The sequence below is a fragment of the Eriocheir sinensis genome, chromosome 54 (genome assembly GCF_024679095.1).
Source record: "Eriocheir sinensis breed Jianghai 21 chromosome 54, ASM2467909v1, whole genome shotgun sequence".
Lineage (NCBI taxonomy): Eukaryota > Metazoa > Arthropoda > Malacostraca > Decapoda > Varunidae > Eriocheir > Eriocheir sinensis.
The window spans coordinates 7,580,398-7,600,397 of record NC_066562.1 but is presented as its reverse complement, the minus strand read 5'-3'; the positions used below and the strand labels follow the sequence as shown (position 1 = coordinate 7,600,397).

The 20,000-nt window shown below is 43.6% G+C and overlaps 2 protein-coding genes and 1 long non-coding RNA gene across 13 annotated transcripts in view; 2 read left to right on the top strand and 1 right to left on the bottom strand.

Annotated features, from left to right (window-relative positions):
- The window catches only part of LOC126983689 (alpha-(1,3)-fucosyltransferase C-like), a 72,602-nt gene extending 55,569 nt beyond the window's left edge, over positions 1 to 17,033 (top strand). For 2 of the 9 annotated variants that reach the window (XM_050836718.1, XM_050836719.1), the window contains exons 2-10: positions 4,929 to 5,011; positions 5,580 to 5,841; positions 6,281 to 6,453; positions 6,887 to 7,015; positions 7,961 to 8,089; positions 9,071 to 9,256; positions 9,515 to 9,673; positions 10,790 to 10,967; positions 14,186 to 17,033. In XM_050836718.1, coding sequence (XP_050692675.1) covers positions 4,929 to 5,011; positions 5,580 to 5,841; positions 6,281 to 6,453; positions 6,887 to 7,015; positions 7,961 to 8,089; positions 9,071 to 9,256; positions 9,515 to 9,673; positions 10,790 to 10,967; positions 14,186 to 14,344 — 1,458 coding nt within the window. In that variant the 3' untranslated portion in view covers positions 14,345 to 17,033. Of the gene's footprint in view, positions 1 to 1,182; positions 1,317 to 4,928; positions 5,012 to 5,579; positions 5,842 to 6,280; positions 6,454 to 6,886; positions 7,016 to 7,960; positions 8,090 to 9,070; positions 9,257 to 9,514; positions 9,674 to 10,789; positions 10,968 to 14,185 lie in introns of those variants that run through there. The other 7 variants (XR_007736141.1, XR_007736139.1, XR_007736137.1 and 4 more) reach the window with 7 other exon arrangements.
- On the bottom strand, positions 1,880 to 3,138 carry LOC126983692 (uncharacterized). Its single transcript, XR_007736144.1, has 2 exons — positions 2,902 to 3,138; positions 1,880 to 2,735 (listed from the first exon to the last, which is right to left on the bottom strand). It is a non-coding gene; the product is annotated as an uncharacterized LOC126983692 (long non-coding RNA).
- Positions 17,034 to 19,120: 2,087 nt separating the features above from the next.
- The window catches only part of LOC126983685 (WAS/WASL-interacting protein family member 2-like), a 22,049-nt gene continuing 21,169 nt past the window's right edge, over positions 19,121 to 20,000 (top strand). For all 3 annotated transcript variants that reach the window (XM_050836713.1, XM_050836716.1, XM_050836712.1), the window contains exon 1: positions 19,121 to 19,204. In XM_050836713.1, the coding sequence (XP_050692670.1) occupies positions 19,130 to 19,204 (75 nt within the window). In that variant the 5' untranslated portion in view covers positions 19,121 to 19,129. The remainder of the gene's footprint in view (positions 19,205 to 20,000) is intronic.

The window sequence follows — 20,000 nt, the reverse complement described above, 5'->3', positions numbered from 1 at the left end:
TTATCTTTTCTTTCCTTCTCTTCGTCCTTTTCTCTTTCCTTCCCTTTTCCTTCACTTTTTCTTTTTTAGTGTTTTTTCATAGTTTTTTTTCCCTCCCTTTTTCCTTCCTTCATAACTTTTATCTTTTCTTTCCTTCACTTCCTCCTTTTCTCTTTCCTTCCCTTTTCCTTCACTTTCTCTTTTTTAGTGTTTTTTCATCGAGTTTTTTTTTTCCTCCCTTTTTCCTTCCTTCATAACTTTTATCTTTTCTTTCCTTCACTTCCTCCTTTTCTCTTTCCTTCCCGTTTCCTTCACTTTTTCTTTTTAGTGTTTTTTCATCGAGTTTTTTTTCCCCTCCCTTTTTCCTTCCTTCATAATTTTTATCTTTTCTTTCCTTCTCTTCGTCCTTTTCTCTTTCCTTCCCTTTTCCTTTACTTTCTCCTTTTTAGTGTTTTTTCATAGAGTTTTTTTCCCTCCCTTTTTCCTTCCTTCATAACTTTTATCTTTTCTTTCCTTCCTTCATAACTTTTATCTTTTCTTTCCTTCTGTTCGTTCCTTTTTTCCTCCTTCCCTTATTCATTGTCCCCTTTTCCTTTCCTTTCTCTTCTCTTTTATCCTTTCTTTCCTTCTCTCCTTCTTTTTCCTTTTTCCTCTCTTTTTCCTTCCTTCATTCCTTTTATCATTTCTTTCCTTCTCTTCGTCCTTTTTTCCCTCCTTCCATTTCCTTTCTTTCCATTTCCTCCTTCCCATTTTCTTTCCCCTTTTCCTTCCCAGTTCCAGCATCCTTTCATCTTTTGTTTCCTTCTCTCCTTCATTTTCCTTCCTTTCGTTTTCCTCAAAGACCGGATAGGATGAGATAGGATAGGCAAGGTAGCTAAGGTAAGGTAAGGTAAGGTAATGTACAAGTAATTAAATGTTCCCCGTATCATTAAAACCCCCCCTAAAAATAATCACATGAAGAAAACGGACATCCTCGTTCTAAGCCATTGAATTCCCTGCTGTCTGCTCTTCCATGCTTCCACGTTTCCTTTCCCTCTATCTTATCCTCCTCTCCTCCCTCTGCCCTTTCTTATCTCTCTCTCTCTCTCTCTCTCTCTCTCTCTCTCTCTCTCTCTCTCTCTCTCTCTCTCTCTCTCTCTCTCTCTCTCTCTCTCTCTCTCTCTAGAGAGAGAGAGAGAGAGAGATAACACATTTCCTCAGTGTTATCCCGTCACTCAGACCATAACGACGCTGTCTCTCTCACACACCCTCTCTCTCTCTCTCTTTCCCTCCCTCTCTCTGTCTCCATATTTCAATTACCTGTGATATAATTTGAAGTGCATAAAATGGATAAAAGGGTAAGTAGATTCAAGCCAGTCAGTCAGTCAGTTAGTCAGTAGGATCGTAAAAGTTGTAAATGTACTAATTTCAGTGGTGGTGGTAGTAGTAGTAGTAGTGGTAGTGCTGGTGGTGGTAGTAGTAGTAGTAGTGGTAGTGGTGGTGGTGGTAGAGAGGGTGATATTTATAGCGGTGGTATATAGGGGGTCCCGTGTCGCCCGCCCCTACAAACTGCCAGTATTCAGTCAGCGCCGAGACGTCCAACACTACCCACGTGCTGACCCGAAGACCGCCTGTCAACCCGGACTCTCGCTTAGCTCTATAGAGGATCAGAGAGCTCCGGGGGGCAGCATGGGCCAAGCAAGGTGGCGCCACTATAAACACTTGCCTGCGCCGACCACCAGGCTCCACCAATATTGTCCTTATACTATGTCGAGAAGAGAAGAGGAGGAGGAGGAGGAGGAGGAGGAGGAGGAGGAGAAGAGGAAGAGGATTCATAAGTGTATTTCTGTGTGTGTGTGTGTGTGTGTGTGTGTGTGTGTTTACTTATCAGATTAGGTAGGCCAATCAACACACACACACACACACACACACACACACACACACACACACACAAACACACGCACACAACTCAACATATTGGCTGTGCTGCGTGGCTTAGAAGTGTTAATCATTTTTCAACGTCTTCATCAACAACAACAACATCAATTTTCAACGTCTTCATCATCATCATCATCAACATCATCATCATCATCACTAATACGACTGAGCTCTCCTTTCTGATCCGTTTAAAATCAGAGTTGTTTGTTTTTTTATTTGTTTTGTTTTTTTATTTCAACTCCTACGACTGAGTTTGCGATGTGTCGAGGTCGAGGAAATCCAACTCTGCTGACTAATTTTTCGTCCCAAAGTGGAAAAGACAAACTAACCTCAGAGCTGTTGATGGCTACTAATACTACGTTTTTATTTTTATTTTTAATCGTCGTATGAGTCATCAACAACACTAATTTTTTTTAACTAATTTTTTTACTTTTTTAACTAATTTTTAAACATTTTTCTACTTCAACACTAATTTTTTAACTTTTTTTTAACTAATTTTTTAAACTATTTTTTTTTTACTTCATGAACACTAATTTTTTAACTTTTTTAACTAATTTTTTAAACTATTTTTTTTTTACTTCATCAACACTAATTTTTTTAACTAATTTTTTAAATAATCTTTTTAACTAATTTATTTACTAATTTTTTACTTTTTTTTTTTAATCGTCGTGCGAGTCCTCAACACTAGTATGGGTGATTTCTCCTATTGACCCGTTTTGCAGTGAGTTGGTCGGTTCTGTTGATTTTTCTATATCACTTTATACAACTAGGCTCTGAAAAACCTTGCCAAACTATCACAAGGCTCGTAAAACTACCCTTGAAAACAATACCAACACAACCTCTACGAAAGCCTTATCCAAAGTGTGTTTATAAGCCCTTAATTTTTAGAATACAAGTTTGTTTTCACGTTTATGATGCAGAAAGAGCCTTGTAAAACTCTTAAAAAACCTCGCCAAACTATCACAAGGCTCGTAAAACTACCCTTGAAAACAATACCAACACAACCTCTACGAAAGCCTTATCCAATGTGTATTTATAAGCCCTTAAATTTTTAGAATACGAGTTTGTTTTCACGTTTATGATGCAGAAAGAAGCCGTGTAAAACTCTTCCCAGGCTCATGAAACTACCCATGGAAATACTACCGAGATAGCCTCTACCGAAACCTTATCTAGATGGATGGTTGAGAATATGAGACTACTTATGTAACTTCTCCCGTGTAGAGAGTTCACGCGCACTCCAGTAATGTACCTTTTGGCCACATAATATAGTGAATCAATCTACTAGACGATTTAGTTTCCGTAATAACACTCAACACTTACCTACAGCCATCCATAGCTCATATCTATGCTATCCAAATCCCTTATGCAAGAGTTCACTAGCAACTTCATTCTTTCATCCCTTTCGCTGGTAAACTCTGGTACAGTGAATCAATCTACTAGACCCGGTAGTTTTCATAACACTCACAGCGCTTATCTACTGCCATCCCTATCTCATCTCTGTGCTATCCAAATCCCTAACGCAAGAGTTCACCAGCATCTTCATTCTTTCATCCCTTTCGCTGGTAAACTCTGGTACAGCAAATCAATCTAGCAGGGTTATGCACGAACGAATATGTTTGTCGCCAAATCGCGAAATGGATACAACAAAGGGTATAAGTAGTGAAGGTGGGGGACAGGATCTGTGGTGTGTTGGTGTGGTTTGGGTGCTCGGTGTTGACTGACAGAGTAAAAGTGTTATGCCAGCAGTTTTAGCATCACGTCATGTCGGTACAGAAACGAATTATATAAATGTGAATGTTTGCCATGTTTGGCGGTAATGAAATGCAGCCAGGTGTACTGGAGTGAACTATGATTCATGTAGACGAATATGCTTGTGAACTGTGATGCCATAGTGTGAAGTTAGGAGCGAAGCGAAGCGATGGTGTGGCGCTCGGTGGTGGCGGTGGTGGTGGGCAGATGTTTGTGCGCCCAAGTTGTCGACGCAGCAGTAAGGGAGAGACACGAGTGCTGACCCGGGCGCCTGCATGAGGTGACAGGTCCTCCTCTGGCTGGGTGCAGAAGCAGGACAACAGGATCAAGGGCCACACCTCAGAGCCACACGTCTCCACCTACGTGACACTCCTATTCTGTAAACACCGCGCAGCCATTCCACCCTACAACCAAGGATCTCTGTCTCCATCTTCACTACCATCTTCACTACCATCTTCACTACCATCTTCACTACCATCTTCACTACCATCTTCACCACCATCTTCACTACCATCTTCACTACCTAAAGTTGTGCATTCTTTCCTTTTTCCTCTTCACTTACCCGATCGGTTCCAATCGGCGATAGTCACCTTCATCCCACTGGACGGCGCCTACAATCTGCTAGACCCTGTGGTTCTCATAACACTCACAACACTTACCTGCTGCCATCCCTAGCTCATCTCTATGCCATCCAAATTCCTTACGCAAGAGTTCACCAGCATCTTCATTCTTTCATCCCTCTCGCTGGTAAACTCTGGTGCAGCCCTCCTTCGTCTGCATCAACCCCTCCTCTGGCCGCTCATTCTGCTTACTTTTACAGGGGCAGAGTTTAGTGGGCTTTTTCACTTTGTATTTACCCATGAGCTGCTTCCCTTAGTGTTATAAAAGGAAAGAAATAGAAATGGAAGGTAGGCGATGATGCTGAAGCTCCCAGAATCCGGCGCCCTTCTGGAAGCTGTCTGGCTGTGAGATAAGACAGGTGACGGTTTGCATTGTTGCCACGTGTGTGTGAAAATGTCAGGAGAAAGTTGGAGAAAAGCATCATTGGTAGTAGTAGTAGTAGTGGTAGTAGTAGTAGTAGTAGTAGTAGTAGTAGTAGTAAACGTATCATATTGGCACTCACTTCATGGGTGCCACTTCTGTTTCACTCATCCACCACTCTGAACCAATGCGGGCTGGCGTCTGTACCTATCGTGTGTGTGTGTGTGTGTGTGTGTGTGTGTGTGTGTGTGTGTGTGTGTGTGTGTGTGTTGCCAAGATAGTACTCCTTCGCTGTGTTTCAGAGAGTCTTCGCGGTGGTGGTGTTGGGCGGAGTGCTGACTGCATTGTGTTTGCTCTACTCCTCTTCCACGCTACTGTCCATCAGGTAAAGAGACGCACAGGTGTTGCTGATTACTAAAGGTGTCTTATCTCACCTGACTTAATCTTCTTCATCCCCATCTCCTTCTTCTTCATCTCCATCTTCTTCTTCTTCTTCTTCTCCAACTTCATCTTCTTCTTTTTCTTCTTTTTCTCTTTCTTCTTCTTCAGCTTCATATTCTTCTTCTTCTTCTTCTTCTTCTTTTTCAACTTCTTCTTCAACTTCTTCTATGCCTTCTTCATCTCCATCTCCTTCTTCTTCAACTTCATCTTCTTTGCCTTCCTCAACTTCATCTTCTTTGCCTTCCTCTTCATGTTCTTCGTTTTCTTCCTCTTCTTCCTCTTCCTTATCTTCCTATTCATTTTCCTTTACTTCTTCATTTTCTTCCTCTTCCTCTTCTTCATTTTCCTCATCTTCTTCCGCTTCCTCTTTTTCCTCTTCCTTTACAGCTTCCTTTCCCTCTTTCCTCTTTCCTCTGCCTCTTCTTCATCTCCTCCTTCTCCTCCTCCTTCTTCTTCTTCTTCTTCTTATTATTATTATTATTACTATTATTATCATCGTTTTTCGTCCTCAGGGGGGAATATAGTCTACAGCCAAGAGTGGTGGAAAGCTTCCGAGCGCCGAAACCATTTGATCCCTACAGCCAACCACCAACAACAACACCACCTCCACCACCTCCACCACCACCACCACAACCATCACCCGCCCATGACTTCGCATATATCGATCCCACCCTGGACGCGATCAAAACCGAGCCGAATGTTTTCCACGACGATTATGTTAACCAGACTCTTGTAGATGGAACGAAACTGAAAATCATTCTGTACTGGAACGACGTGAGTTTGTAGTAGTGGTAGTAATAGTAGTAGTAGTAGTAGTGGTTGTGGTTTTTGTAGTGGTAGTTTTTGTTGTGTATATTTTTTTGTTTTTATATTTTGAGTTTGTATGTGAGAGCCATTTCTTCTATATTTCTTCCGTCCCTCCTCCTCCTCCTCCTCCTCCTCCTCTCTCTCTCTCTCTCCCTCTCCACCATCTCTCTTTCTTAACACCTTCTTATCTTTCCCTTCTACCCTTCTCACGTTCCTTCTCTTCCTCTTCTCTCCCCATCCCCCTCCTCCCCCTCCCCTCCTTTCCCCTCTCTCTCCCCACTTTCCCCTCTCTCCCTCTCTCTCCCTTTCAGTACCCCTCTCTTCCCCTTCTTTCTCCTCGTTTTACTCTCTCTCCCTCTCACTCTCTTCCTCCGTCTCTTATCCCCTTCCCTCTCCATCCTCTCAGGTCTACGGCGTCAAACACTTCGGCCTCGGCTATGGACACAAGCCCTTCCTGGATGCCGGCTGCCGCGTCAACACCTGTCTGACCACCGGGAACAGGCAACGCTACCCCCCAGACCAGCTTGACGCCCTGCTCTGGCACTATCGGGCAAACGACAAGTCCCTTCCTAAAAAGAGGTGAGGAGGAGGAGGAGGAGGAGGAGGAGGAAGGGGTTATGGCGATGGTGATGGTTAGGAAAAGAGAGAAATGGGAAAGGAAGAAAGGAAAGGAAAGAAAAGGAAGGATAGAAGAAGATAGGAGGAGGAGGAGGGAGAGGAGGGGGGTGATGGTGATGGTTAGAAGGAGAAGAGAGAAAAACGAATGGAAGAAAGGAAAGGAAAGGAAAGATGAATATAAAGGGCAAAGATAGAAGAGAAAAAGAGGAGGAGGAGGAGGAGGAGGAGGAGGAGTGTAGCTAAGACGGAGTGACTGACTAATCAAATGTCTTTTTTTCTCCTCTCCCTCTTCATCTACACCACCTCCTTTTCCTTCTTCTCTTCCACTTAACCACCTCCTCCTTCCTTCCTCCCCTCTTCCACCTGTCCCTCCTCCTCCCCTTCCCCTCCGCAGGTCCCCACACACCAGGTACATCTTCTGGTTAATGGAGTCCGCGTCTTACCTGTATGGCAGTGTGATCCCCTTCAACGGCGTCTTCAACTGGACTTTTACCTACAGACGGGACTCCGATATCTACAACCCGTGAGTGGTGGCGGTGGTGGTGGTGGTGGTGGTAGGGGAAACAAAGGAAAAAGGGAAGAGGGGAAAAAGGGGAAACTAATGAGGAAAAAAGGAAAACTAAAGAGGAAAAAAGGGAAATGGAGAAAAAGGAGGAAAAGAAATGGGAAAAAAGGGTTTGAAATTGAAAAGAGAAAATGGGAAAGAGGGAAAAAGGGGAAACTAATGAGGAAAAAAGGAAAACTAAGAGGAAAAAAGGGAAATGGAGAAAAAGGAGGAAAAGAAATGGGAAAAAAGGGTTTGAAATTGAAAAGAGAAAATGGGAAAGAGGGGAAAAGGAAAAAATAGGGAAAGGGAAAAGGGAAAATGAGGAAAAAAAGGAAAAGGAGGAAAAGAAAGGGGAAAAAGGGATATAAAATGGTAAAAGAGAAAGTGGGAAAGAGAAGAAAGGGAAAAAAATAGGGAAGGGAAAAAAGAAACGAGAGGAAAAAAGGGAATACTAAAGAGGAAAAAGGGAAAAAGAGGAAAAGAAAGGGGAAAAAGGGGAAAAGAGGAAAAGAAAGGGGAAAAAGGGGAAAAGAGGAAAAGAAAGGGGAAAAAGGGGAAAAGAGGAAAACAAAAGAAAAAAGGGAAAATAAACAGGAAAAAAATAAAAAAAAGAAGGTGAAAAGGGGAAAATGGGAAAGCAGGTATTATTATTATTATTATTATTATTATTATTATTATTATTATTATTATTATTATTATTATTATTATTATTATTATTATTATTATTATTATTAATCCTATTTTTCTATTTTCCATCGTTCTTTTTCTTCTTGTTCCTGCTTCTTGTTTTTTTCTTACTCTTCTTTTCCTCCTCCTCTTCCTCCTCGTCTCCTCATCCTCATCCTCGTCTCCTCCTCCTCCTCCTCCTCCTCCTCCTCCTCCTCCTCTCCTCCTCGTCTCCTCCTCCTCCTCCTCCCCCAGGTACGGAAGGGTGTACCGGCGCCGCACCCCTCTCCCCACCCCCCCCATACCCCGGGACTACGCCGAGGGGAAAACCAAGATGGCCGCCTGGTTCGTGTCCCACTGCCACACGGAGTCCGACAGGGAAGCGTGAGTGATGTGCCTTTTTTTCCCTTATTTTTCCTTTTTTTCCCCTTTTTCCCCTTTTTTCTTCCCGTTTCCCCTTTTCCCCTTTTTCCTTTATATTCCCTTTTATTCCCCTTTTCTCCCCCTTTCCCCCAATTTCCCCCTTTTTTCCCTTTTTTTCATTTTTTCCCCTTTTCCCCTTTTTCCCCTTTTCCTTTTTCCCCTTTTTCCCCTTTTTTCTTCCCGTTTCCCCTTTTCCCCCTTTTTCTTCCCTTTTCCCCTTTTTCCCCTTTTTTCTTCTTTCCCCCATTTTCCCCCTTTTCCCTTTTTCCCCTTATTTTTCCCTTTTTTCCCTTTTTTCCTTTTTTCCCTTTCCCCCTTTTCCTTATTTTCTACCCTGTTTTCCCCCTTTTCCCCTTTTTTTTCCTTGCCCTTTTTTCCCAAATTTTCCCTTTTCTCCCTTTCCCCTTTTCCCACTTTTCCTTTTTTTCCCACCTTTTCCCCTCTTTCCCTGTTTTCCCCTTTTTCCCTCTCTCCTCTCCTCTCTTCCCTCGTTTCCCCTCAAAAAAATTTCCCTCTCCCCTTCAGTTTTCCCTCTTCCCCCATCTATTTTTAACTTCCCTCTATTTCCCCTTTCTCCCTTCGTTTCCCTTCTATTTCTCCTTTCCCTCTCTACTTTCTCCTCTTCAATCCTCTCTCACCCCTTTTCCCTATCCCCATCCCCTTCTATTTGTCCTTTCCCCTCTTTTCCCCTTTTTCCCCTCTCTCCCTTCGTTTCCCTTCTATTTCTCCTTTCCCTCTCAGCTTTCTCCTCTCTAACCCTCTCTCTCCCTTTCCCCTTTCTTCATCCCCTTCTGTTTCTCCTTCTTTCCCCTCTTTTCCCTTCTTTCCCCTCTCACCCCTCGTTTTCCCCTACTACTTTCTCCTCCCTAACCCTCTTTCTCTCCCTCTTTCCCTTTTCTCCACCCCCTTCCCCCGCTCACCCCCTTCCCCTCCCCTCCGCAGGCTGGTTAAGGAGATGCAGAAGTGGATGAAAGTGGACATCTACGGCAGCTGCGGGAATTTGCAGTGTGACCGTAGCAAGAATCGTGAGTGTCAGGAAATGCTGAGCCGAGACTACAAGTTCTACCTCTCCTTTGAGAACTCCCTCTGCCACGACTACATCACCGAGAAGTTCTTTGGGATCCTGAAGTAAGTGGAAGGGAAGGGCGAAGAAGAGTGAGTAGGGACGTTTTAATTGGAAGGAAGGGAAGGGAAGGACTCCCCTCTTCTCCTCTCCTCTCATTTCCTCCTTCGTCATTTCCTTCATTCTACTCTTCCCCCTCTCTCATTCTCCGGTCTCCTCTTCCCCCTCTCTCATTCTCCGGTCTCCTCTTCCCCTCCTCCTCCCCTTTCTCCCTCTCCACCCTTCTTCCTCCCATCCCCTAACACTCTCCACTTCCTCCCCAGCTTGGACATCCTCCCTGTGGTCTGGGGCGCCGGGCCATACGAAGAAATAGCACCCCCGCACTCCTACATCAACGCCCGGGACTTTGCTTCGCCTCACGCCCTTGTTGACTACCTCCTGTACCTTGACAAGAACCACACTGCTTACAACGAGTATTTCAGGTGGGTAGGGCAGGTATAGGGAGGGGAGAAGGAGGAGGAGGCGTGGGGTGAGGTATGGAAGGGTGGAAGAAAGTGGGGGGGGAGGGGAAGGAAACTGGAGTGAGGAGAAACGTGATGAGTAGGAGGAATATGCCCAGAATCGTCCAGAGTGGAGTTTTTAGAGAAAGTTTGAAAGGTATTGAGGTATGGCAGTGTATGTGTGTGAAAGAAGGAGAAGGAGATGGAAAGGAAAGAAAGGATGGAGAGAACGAAAGATGGGAGGAAAAGAAAGCTGGAGGGATGGAGGTATGAAGCAGAGAGAGAGAGAGAGGAGGGAAAAAAAAGTGGAGAGATATGGAGAGAAGTGAGGATTTTAAGTAAGGAAAGATAGGGGGGGGGGGAGGGAATGGGGAGGAAGGAGAGTGTGTGTGTGTGTAGGTGTGTGTGTGTGTGTGTGTGTGCGTGTGTGTGTGTGTGTGTGTGTGTGTGTGTGTGTGTGTGTGTGTGTGTGTGTGTTTTCTATCCTAGCGTACGTTTGGCGAAGGCTGTGCTGAATTGAAAGGTTTTTGTTCACGAGTAAGAGAGAAAATGTTACGTTTTAAGAGTAACTCAAATAACCTCTCTCTCTCTCTCTCTCTCTCTCTCTCTCTCTCTCTCTCTCTCTCTCTCTCTCTCTGCATTTTCTTTCTTTCTCTCCTTCTTTCTCTCCCTTCTTCTTTCTCTCCCTCCTTCTTTCTTTCCTTCCTTCTTTCGTTCTTTACATCTTTTTTTTTTCCTTTCTCTCTCTCTCTCTCTCTCTCTCTCTCTCTCTCTCTCTCTCTCTCTCTCTCTCTCTCTCTCTCTCTCTCTCTCTCTCTCTCTCTCTCTCTCTCTCTCTCTCTCTCTCTCTCTCTCTCTCTCTCTCTCTCTCTCTCTCTCTCTCTGTATGTATGTATGTATGTCTATCTACCTACCTATCTATCTATTTATCTATTTATCTTTTTATCTATCTATCTATCTCTATACCATATCTACATCTATCTATCTATCTATCTATCTATCTATCTGTCTGTCTGTCTGTCTGTCTGTCTGCCTGTCTCTGTCTGTCTGTCTGTCTGTCTGTGTATATTATCTATCTATCTATCTATCTATCTCTAGGTGGAAGCCGTATTTCCAGCAGTCGTACGATTGGGCCAGGAAGGCAAAGGCTTTCTGCGACCTCTGCGAGAAACTCCACAGCGACGAACCGCCCAAAACCGTCAACCTCCAGAAGTGGTTCGTGGAGGACTCCCACTGCCAGACCCACCGCGACTCCGCCATCAGGAACTTCATACATGTAGGAGGCTTTGACAATTTCTGGGTGGTCATTATTGCGGCGATGGTGGTGTTGGGGGCGGTGGTGGGGCTGGTGTTGCTGGTGGTGGCGATAGTGTTCCGTAAGTGAATGTGAAGCAGCTATTACCCTGGGCAAATTTTCCTGACCATGTTGTTTTGGCTCCTATGACGTGACCATATTTTTAAACATTTCGGCGGCCTAGAACACGTAGTTTACTAGTCTTTCGTGGGAGTTTAGGGCATTTCCAGGGGTACTTTTATGACCCTGGTGGTAGTCTGAGCCTTCTTCAGTACTGAGGGCCCTATTTTTAAACATTTCGGCGGCCTAGAACACGTAATTTACTAGTCTTTCGTGGGAGTTTAGGGCATTTCCAGGGGTACTTTTATGACCCTGGTGGTAGTCTGAGCCTTCTTCTGTACTGAGGACCCTATTTTTAAACATTTCGGCGGCCTAGAACACGTAATTTACTAGTCTTTCGTGGGAGTTTAGGGCATTTCCAGGGGTACTTTTATGACCCTGGTGGTAGTCTGAGCCTTCTTCTGTACTGAGGGCCCTATTTTTAAACATTTCGGCGGCCTAGAACACGTAATTTACTAGTCTTTCGTTGGAGTTTAGGGCATTTCCAGGTGTACTTTTATGACCCTGGTAGTAGTCTGAGCCTTCTTCTGTACCGTGAACCTAAAAGAACACTCATTAGAACTCGATTAACCTCGTTTTTGGCCTTTGAAAATAGTTGGTGTGTGGGTTGGGAGCGTCTGACAATACCAACCCTAGCCCGCTGATGAGACACGTATTGAACTGGTTAGATTAGCTGCAAGGGTGTTGAGGGCATAGCATTCTGTCAATACTAGATTATCTTTCTATACAGGACATTGCTTTGGGCGTCTTACAAAAGGATGTGGAGGAGGAGGAGGAGGGGGCGAAGAAGGGTCAGATGGAAGGGAAAGACTGCAAAGTGGAGTGAGAAAATGGAAGGGAATATGAGAACCACGCCATCGGAAATCGTGGTTTGACTGAAGATCCACGGAAAATTTGCCCAGTGTAATAGTCCCTTAAGCCTTCTGTAGACGCTTCTGGCTTTCCTTACAACCACGGACACAGAAGATAAGAGGAGGAACTTGTCAATTTTTTTTTTTTTTACATCAAAGGACACGGCTCAAGGGCAACAAAAAGAGTACAAAAAAAAAAAAAGCCCGCTACTCGCCGCTCCCAAAATTTACTCTTACTCCCAAAACTCCCCAAAACGCTCCCAAAACTTACCCTTACTCCCCAAAACTCCCCAAAACTTACTCTTATTCCCAAAACTCCCCAAAACGCTCCCAATACTTACTCCCAAAACTCCCCTTACTCTTGAGCGTCTCAGCACCCCAGTTCACCTCTTGAAAACCCTCTCGAACAAGTTGCCGGGCCTTACATGGACTGTTTTGTGGAGCCGGTGACGGTTTTGCAAGACCTCTGCACCTGGAACTGGAAAGCCATGCATAGAACCCCTTTTAGTCTTGTCTGTGGGCTTGGGAAAATGTAATGATAGCCCGATACTGGAAAACCATGCATAGAACCCCGGTTAGTCTTGTCTGTGGGCTTGGGAAATAGTAATGGAAGCCCGATACGTTTAAATGAAGAGAGACAGAGGTAGGAGGGAGAGAAGAGGATGGGAGGAAGAAGAGAGAAAGAGAAGAAGAGGAGAATGAGGTAACGGAGTAAAGGGAAGCCCAAAGAATGTGAAGGAGAAGAGGAAGGAAAGAAAGGGAGGGAAGGAAAGATTAGTGAAAGGAAAGATGGAGGGAAAAGTAGAGAAGTGAAGGAAAGTAGAGAAGTTAAAATAATGTGAACCTTGGAAGGAGAAGAGGAAGGAAGGAGAAGAAAAAGATGGAGGAAAGAAAGGTAGAGGGAAGGAAAGATTAGTGAAAGGAAAGATGGAGGGAAAGGTAGAGAAGTGAAGGAAAGTAGAGAAATCCAAAAAATGTGATCCTTGGAAGAAGAGAAGGGAAAGGAAGGAAAGATGGAGGAAAGAAAGATACAGGGAAGGAAAGATTAGTGAAAGAAAAGATGGATGAAAGAAAGATAGAGGGAAGGAAAGATTAGTGAAGGGAAAGATGGAGGGAAAGGTATAGGATTGAAGGAGAGTAGAGATGGAGGAGGACAGCTTTGAGAGAGGAGGAGAATCTATATGATACTCGTAGCTAGTATAGAGACTCCTTCCTGTAGAGTTTCTATCATCATTTCTATTACTGGTATTACAATCACCATTAAAAAGTGCCTTAGGTGAAGTACAAATAGTATAGGTCACAAAGTCATTAGCACCGACACACCTGAAACTCGTTATCACTAAAGGTAAAGGTTGGGACATAGGCTGTAGATGCGCGTGGCCCCAGTGCTCATTTTTGTCTCTCTGGCCCGTGAGTCTGAGGTAGGTGTGAGAATTCGTTACTCAAGAGACACGAATCACTGAGGCTCGAAAGAGAGTAAGGAGGAATGGAATAGAATGGAAATAGAATAGAATAGAATGGAATGGAAATAGAATGGAATGGAAATATAATAGAATGGAAATAGAATGAAATAGAATGGGAATAGAATGAGAATAGAATGGAATAGAATGGAATAGAATGGAATGGAAATAAAATGGAAATGGAATGGAAATAGAATAGAGGAATGGAATAGAATGGAATGGAAATAGAATGGAATGGAAATGGAATGGAAATAGAATAGTGGAATGGAATATAATGGAATGAAAAGAGATTAGGGAGAAATTGAATACACACCTGATATTAAGTAGAAAACAGGTCATTAAGAAAGGTAATTATGGTCTGAGAAACGAACTGACAATTAAAGAAAGACAAATTAGGTTAAGAAGGAAATAAAATCTACTTAATCAGTTTAAGTTTAAGGCGAATAAGAAGCAATAGAATAAACACCTGTAGTAAAGTAGAAGACAGGTCATTAAGAAAGGTAATTATGGTCTGAGAAACGAACTGACAATTAAAGAAAGACAAATTAGGTTAAGAAGGAAATAAAACCTACTTATTCAGTTTAAATTTGAGGCGAATAAGAAGCAATAGAATAACAGAAGACATGTCATTAAGAAAGGTAATTATGGCCTGACTTACGGTGTGACAGAATTAAACGAACATTAGGTTAGGAAGGAAATACAATCCAGTTATCCAGTTTAATTTGAGTTACAAGCTGAATATATGGGGTGATGTTACTCTTTTTTACAGCAAGGGAAGAAGCGCATGGACAAAAATCGGATACTGCATCGTAAAAGTCCTCTTGTCGCTGCTTCAAACAATAGAAAATATACCAGGAGGGCGAAAAGAGGTCAATTTTGCGTGGAGGGAAGTCTTGATACTCTCCTCGTGAAAGAGCTCAAGTCGTAGGCAGGAGGAAATACAGACGAAGGAAGGCTGTACCAGGGTTTACCAGCGGAAGGAATGAGAGAAGGAAGATGCTGGATAACTAATGCATAAGAGTTAATAAGGAAAGGGTGAGAAGGACAGAGGAAGGGAGAAAAGGGGAAAGGAAGGAAGGATGGAAAGAGGATAGAAAAATGTGAAAGTAATCAGGTCGTGTAAGTAGATTAGTGTATGTAGTTAGGTAGTGTAAGTAGTTTGTATAAGTAGTTAATTTCATTTTTCATTTCCTCAAGGGGCCAGGACAGGATTGGGATAAGGGTTAGGATGAGGAAAGATATTGGGACATGGTGAAGGGCCAGTATTAGGGAGATAATGATTGATGATCCTATTTCTAAATGTGTCAAGAGTGGGACTATTAACTACATGAGATGGGAGATGATTCCACTCTTGGATGCTGCGGGGAAAGAATGAATATCTGAATATACAAATGTTAGTCTGGTAAGTGTGGTATTGAAGGTTGTGGCTGCCTCTAGTGGATCATGTAGTTGTCGGGTGTAAATAAGTCTCTTTGTTTATGTCTACTAAATTGTTTGTGATTATATGTAGCATTTGTTGTCTGTGTATTTGTCTTCGTGTTGCTAATGGGTCTAGTTTTGTCTTGTTTAATCAAAGTGACTGATGTGGTGTGTCTATAATCACGTCTGACCCATCCTGCAGCTTTCTTTTGTATGGCCTCTAATTTATTCATGTTATTGTTAGTGTGTGGGTCCCAGACGGTGGCACAATATTCTATGTTTGGCCGAACGAGTGTCTTATATGCAAGAATTTTGATGTTTGTGTTACACGTGCTAAGGTTCCTACGCAGGAACCCCAGGGCTCTGTGAGCTTTGGCCCTGATGCTGCCCACGTGTGTGTTCCATCAGATGTCTGCTGAGATGTGTGCGCCCAAGTATTTATATGAAGAGACAGTGGTCAGGTTTGTGTCATGGAGTTTGTTAGTACGAGTGAAACGGATGTGATGGCATTTGTCTGGTCTAAACGTCATCTGCTACTTGCCTTCCCAGTCTTCAAGTGCAGCTAAATCATCCTGTAGGCGAAGACAGTCATCCCTATCTAAAATGGGTCGATAAACTAAGCTCTACTAAGCATCTGCAGAAAGTCTAGTAGTAGAGGAAGGTGACAGTGGGAGATCATTAATGTAGGAAAGGAAAAGAAGGGGGCCCAAGACGGTGCCTCGAGGTACCCCAGAAGTTACAGGAACAGTTGAGGATTGGTTGCCATTAAGAACAGCTCGATGCCTGCGGGTAGTCTAAAACGTGGTAATCCAGTTAGAAAGTTGTCCTCGTATGCCATAGAATTCTAATTTAGCTAACAGTCATTGGTGGTAGTGTAAGTAGATTAGTGTCAGTGGTTTTGTATAAGTAATAAGGTAGTGTAAATAGTCTGTGTTGGTAGTGTAAGTAGATTAGTGTCAGTGGTTTTGTATAAGTAATAAGGTAGTGTAAGTAGTTTGTGTGGGTAGTGTAAGTAGATTAGTGTCTGTGGTTTTGTATAAGTAGTAAGGTAGTGTAAGTAGTCTGTGTTGATAGTGTAAGTAGATTAATGTCAGTAGTTTTGTATAAGTAATAAGGTTGTGTAAGTAGTTTGTGTAAGTAGTGAAGTAGATTTGTGTACGTAGTTTTGTATAAGTAGTTTGTGTAAGTATTGAAGTAGATTAGTGTACGTAGTTTTATATAAGTAGTTAGATGCTGTAAGTAGATCAGTGTAAGTAGTTTAGCATTAATAGTTTTGTATCGGTAAATTTGTACGATAAACTGGATGGAACAGTTGGTAGCTTCGTGTGGTAGATATTTTGTACAACTAATTTTTTTATTATTATTAAGTAATTATATAAGTGATTCCGTGTAACCAGACTTGTATAACGAATAGCTCCTCTAGTCTTTTCGCACGCGTGATTTCGTATAAATTGTTTGACCGATGTTGTTTTTTGACCTCCTCCTCCTCCTCCTCCGATACCCTACGCCCCTGTCCACCCAGCAGTGAATGGGTACCAGGTATTAATCGGGGGTTGTGTCCCGTCTCCTGGGGTCTGTTCCCTTCCTTCTCCTATAATTCCTTCCCCCTCCTGTCTCTCTCCGGCATATGACCACAGATATTGCGCCGACTAAACGAAACTTTCCAACTTTCCTCTTCAGTATTCCTCGTTCTCCTTTCCTCCTCCATTAGTTGGCCTTCCGCCCTTTCTCCCTTCCTCCCCCCTCTGACCTGACCTTTCTCTGACCTCTTGACAGACGAGGGCGTAACAGAACGGGACGCGACGCCGGACGTGACCTCAGGGGCGCGGGTGGCAGGGCGACTCTTCTCCAAATGACCTGACCTGACCTCCCCTCCACCCGTCTTGCCTAATGAGTTTGCTTGATTAACCTGTTGATTGATCGCGCGTGGAGGTGTGTGTGGGGGGGGGGGGATGTGTGTGTTTGTGTGTGCGTGTGCGAGTTCACCGGTTAATTATTGGGTGTGCGCGTTTCCATGATCGTTTTTTTTATACAACCACGTGTGTGTGTGTGTGTGTGTGTGTGTGTGTGTGTGTGTGTGTGTGTGTGTGTGTGTGTGTTCGTGTGCGGATACATTGTGCCTTAATTAAAAGCCGATTCCTGGTTGTGTTTTGTAATTATATTTTTTCTAATGTAATACATTTGTTATTTATGGTAAAGAGCGTGTTTTTGTAACCTGATTATTATTATTATTATTATTATTATTATTAGTAGTAGTAGTAGTAGTAGTAGTAGTAGCGATAGTAGTAATAGCGACAATACTAGTAGCGACAGTAGTAGTAGCGACAGTAGTAGTAGCGACAGTAGTAGTAGCAGTAGTAGCGACAGTAGTTGTGGCGACAGTAGTAGTAGCGAAAGTAGTAGTAGCAGTAGTAGCGACAGTAGTAGTAGTAGCGACAGTAGTAGTAGTAGTAGTAGCGACTGTAGTAGTAGCGACAGTAGTAGTAGCAGTAGTAGTAGCGACAGTAGTAGTAGTAGTAGTAGTAGCAGTAGTAATAGTAGTAGTAGTTTTTTCAGACACTTGCACATGACACATAGATAGATAGAGATTCATAGAAAGATAAAGAGATAGAGAAAACAATCGGAAATGAGTCAGTGTGTTACTACGTAGAAACTCACTCTCTCTCTCTCTCTCTCTCTCTCTCTCTCTCTCTCTCTCTCTCTCTCTCTCTCTCTCTCTCTCTTTTCCGTCACGCATTTTACTAGCATTCCTTTCTCCTTTCATTCTTCTCCATCTTTCCTCCCTTCTCCCTCCCTCCCTCCCTCTCCTCTTTATCTTTCTCTCCCATCAATTCTCGTTTCCTCTCCCCCTCATGCCTTCTGCGTTCTCTTCCACCTCCCTTTCTTCCTCCTCCTCCTCCTCTTCTTCCTCCTCCTCCTCTTCTTCCTCCTCCTCCTACTTTTCCATCAGTACATTTTCTGTATTTCGTCATCGTCATTACCATCTCCTCCTCCTCCTCTTCCTCCTCCTCCTCCTCCTCCTCTTCCTCCTCCTCTTCCTCCTCCTCCTCCTCCTCCTCCTCCTCCCACGCCTTCCTCTATTTAGTGTCGATTAGTCAGTTTGCAGGAAAAATGTGGGAGGAAACGAGGGAAAAAAGAGGAGGAGGAGGAGGAGGAGGAGGAGGAGGAGCTTTTATTTCCACCTTGGCCAACTTTCTCTCTCTCTCTCTCTCTCTCTCTCTCTCTCTCTCTCTCTCTCTCTCTCTCTCTCTCTCTCTCTCTCAGAGAGAGAGAGAGAGAAGCAGACCAGACAGGAACAGACAGATATAATACGGACTCAAATTCTCTCTCTCTCTCTCTCTCTCTCTCTCTCTCTCTCTCTCTCTCTCTCTCTCTCTCTCTCTCTCTCTCTCTCTCTCTCTCTCTCTCCCGTGACGTCACCATTACATCACACTCCCCTCCCCTCCCCCCCTTCCCACCCACCCCTCCTCCCGCGGCGGCCCAGTGTTGCCAGCTAAGAAAGTCACCCTTGCGAACACCTTTGTAACTATATATAGATCTTGGTCATCGGTGGGGGACACGTGTTTCTCTCTCTCTCTCTCTCTCTCTCTCTCTCTCTCTCTCTCTCTCTCTCTCTCTCTCTCTCTCTCTCTCTCTGATCTTCCTTTCCGCCATCTGTCCGTTTTCTTTCTTTCTCTTTCTCTTTTCCCTTTCTCTCTCCTCTCCTTTTTTTTTTACCAGCCTCTCCCCTTTCTCTCTCTCTCTCTCTCTCTCTCTCTCTCTCTCTCTCTCTCTCGGGGGTATGAAAGGTACTGGATAAGGGTCAATGAGCTTCCTTCTCCTCCTCCTCCTCCTCCTCCTCCTCCTCTTCCTCCTCCTCCTCCTCCTCCTCTTTCTTTTCCAGTTTTCCTCGTTCTCCTTTCCTCCTCCACAATTTATCCTTCCTCCCTCCCCCTACCCTTCCTCTTCCTCCTCCTCCTCCTCCTCCTTCTCCTCCTCCTCCTCTTCCTCCATAACAGCTTCTCTCAGTCGCTCTCATACCTCCACAAGACTCACCTGTGCTAATTAGGCCTCCAGGTAAACACACACACACACACACACACACACACACACACACACACACACACACACACACACAGGTATATTAGACTGGCCAGGTGTTGTATAGGTGTTGTATTAGTGTTACCTGTGTTGTATTTTCCGACTTATTTTTTTTTATTGTTTCATTCATTCTTTATTTTATTTTCATTGTATTTATTGATTTACTGATTGATTTATTGGTGTTTTTTTTTTATTTTTTTTTTAGTATTGAGTCATGCCCACCACCACCACCACCACCAACAACAACAACAACAACAACAACATCAACAGGACAGGTGGAAGATTACAGGTAGGTTCTAACGCCCACCTGTTCTGCATTCCTTCCTTCCTCTCCTTTGTTGTCTGCTTTTGTTTTTCTTTGTTCTTATTTTGTTTTTGTTTTGTTTTTTTGTTTTGTTTGTTTCTGGTTGCTCATTTTTTGTGCATTCATTTCTTTGTCTTCCTTCCTTTCTTTCATTCTTTCTTCCTTCTATCTCTTTCTCTTTCTTTTTTTCCTCTTTTCTTCATTTTTCTTCCCCCCTTCCTTCCTTCCTTCCTTTCTTTCTTTCTTCCTTCTATCTCTCTTCTTTCTTTTCTTTCTATTTTCTTCATTTTTCTTCCCCCTTCCTTCCTTCCTTCCTTTCTTTACTTATTTATTTATTCCTTCCTTCCTTCTTTCTTTTCTTCCTTTCTTTATCTTTCTCCTTTATCTTCCTTCCTTCCTTCCTTCCTTCCGACATTCCTTCTCCTCCTTTCTTTGTTCCTTCCTCTGTTTCCTTCCTTTCCTCCTCTTCCAATATTGCGTAGTAGTGTATAGAGGAGGGGAGAGGAATGAGGGAGGGAGGGAGGAAGGAGGGAAGGGAGGGGAAGAGGAGAAGGGGGTAGGGGAAGGAAAGGGGGGGAGGGAAGGGGGGATAGGTGAGAAATGGGGAAATTGAGGGGAATTTTGGAGAGAGAGAGAGAGAGAGAGAGAGAGAGAGAGAGAGAGAGATAATATGGGAGAGAAATATAGGTCACAGAGAAGGGAGAGAAGAGAGAAGATGGAGGAAAGGGAGGAAAGAGAGGAAAGTGGAGATAAGGAAGGAGAGAAAGGAAGGGAAAAAGAG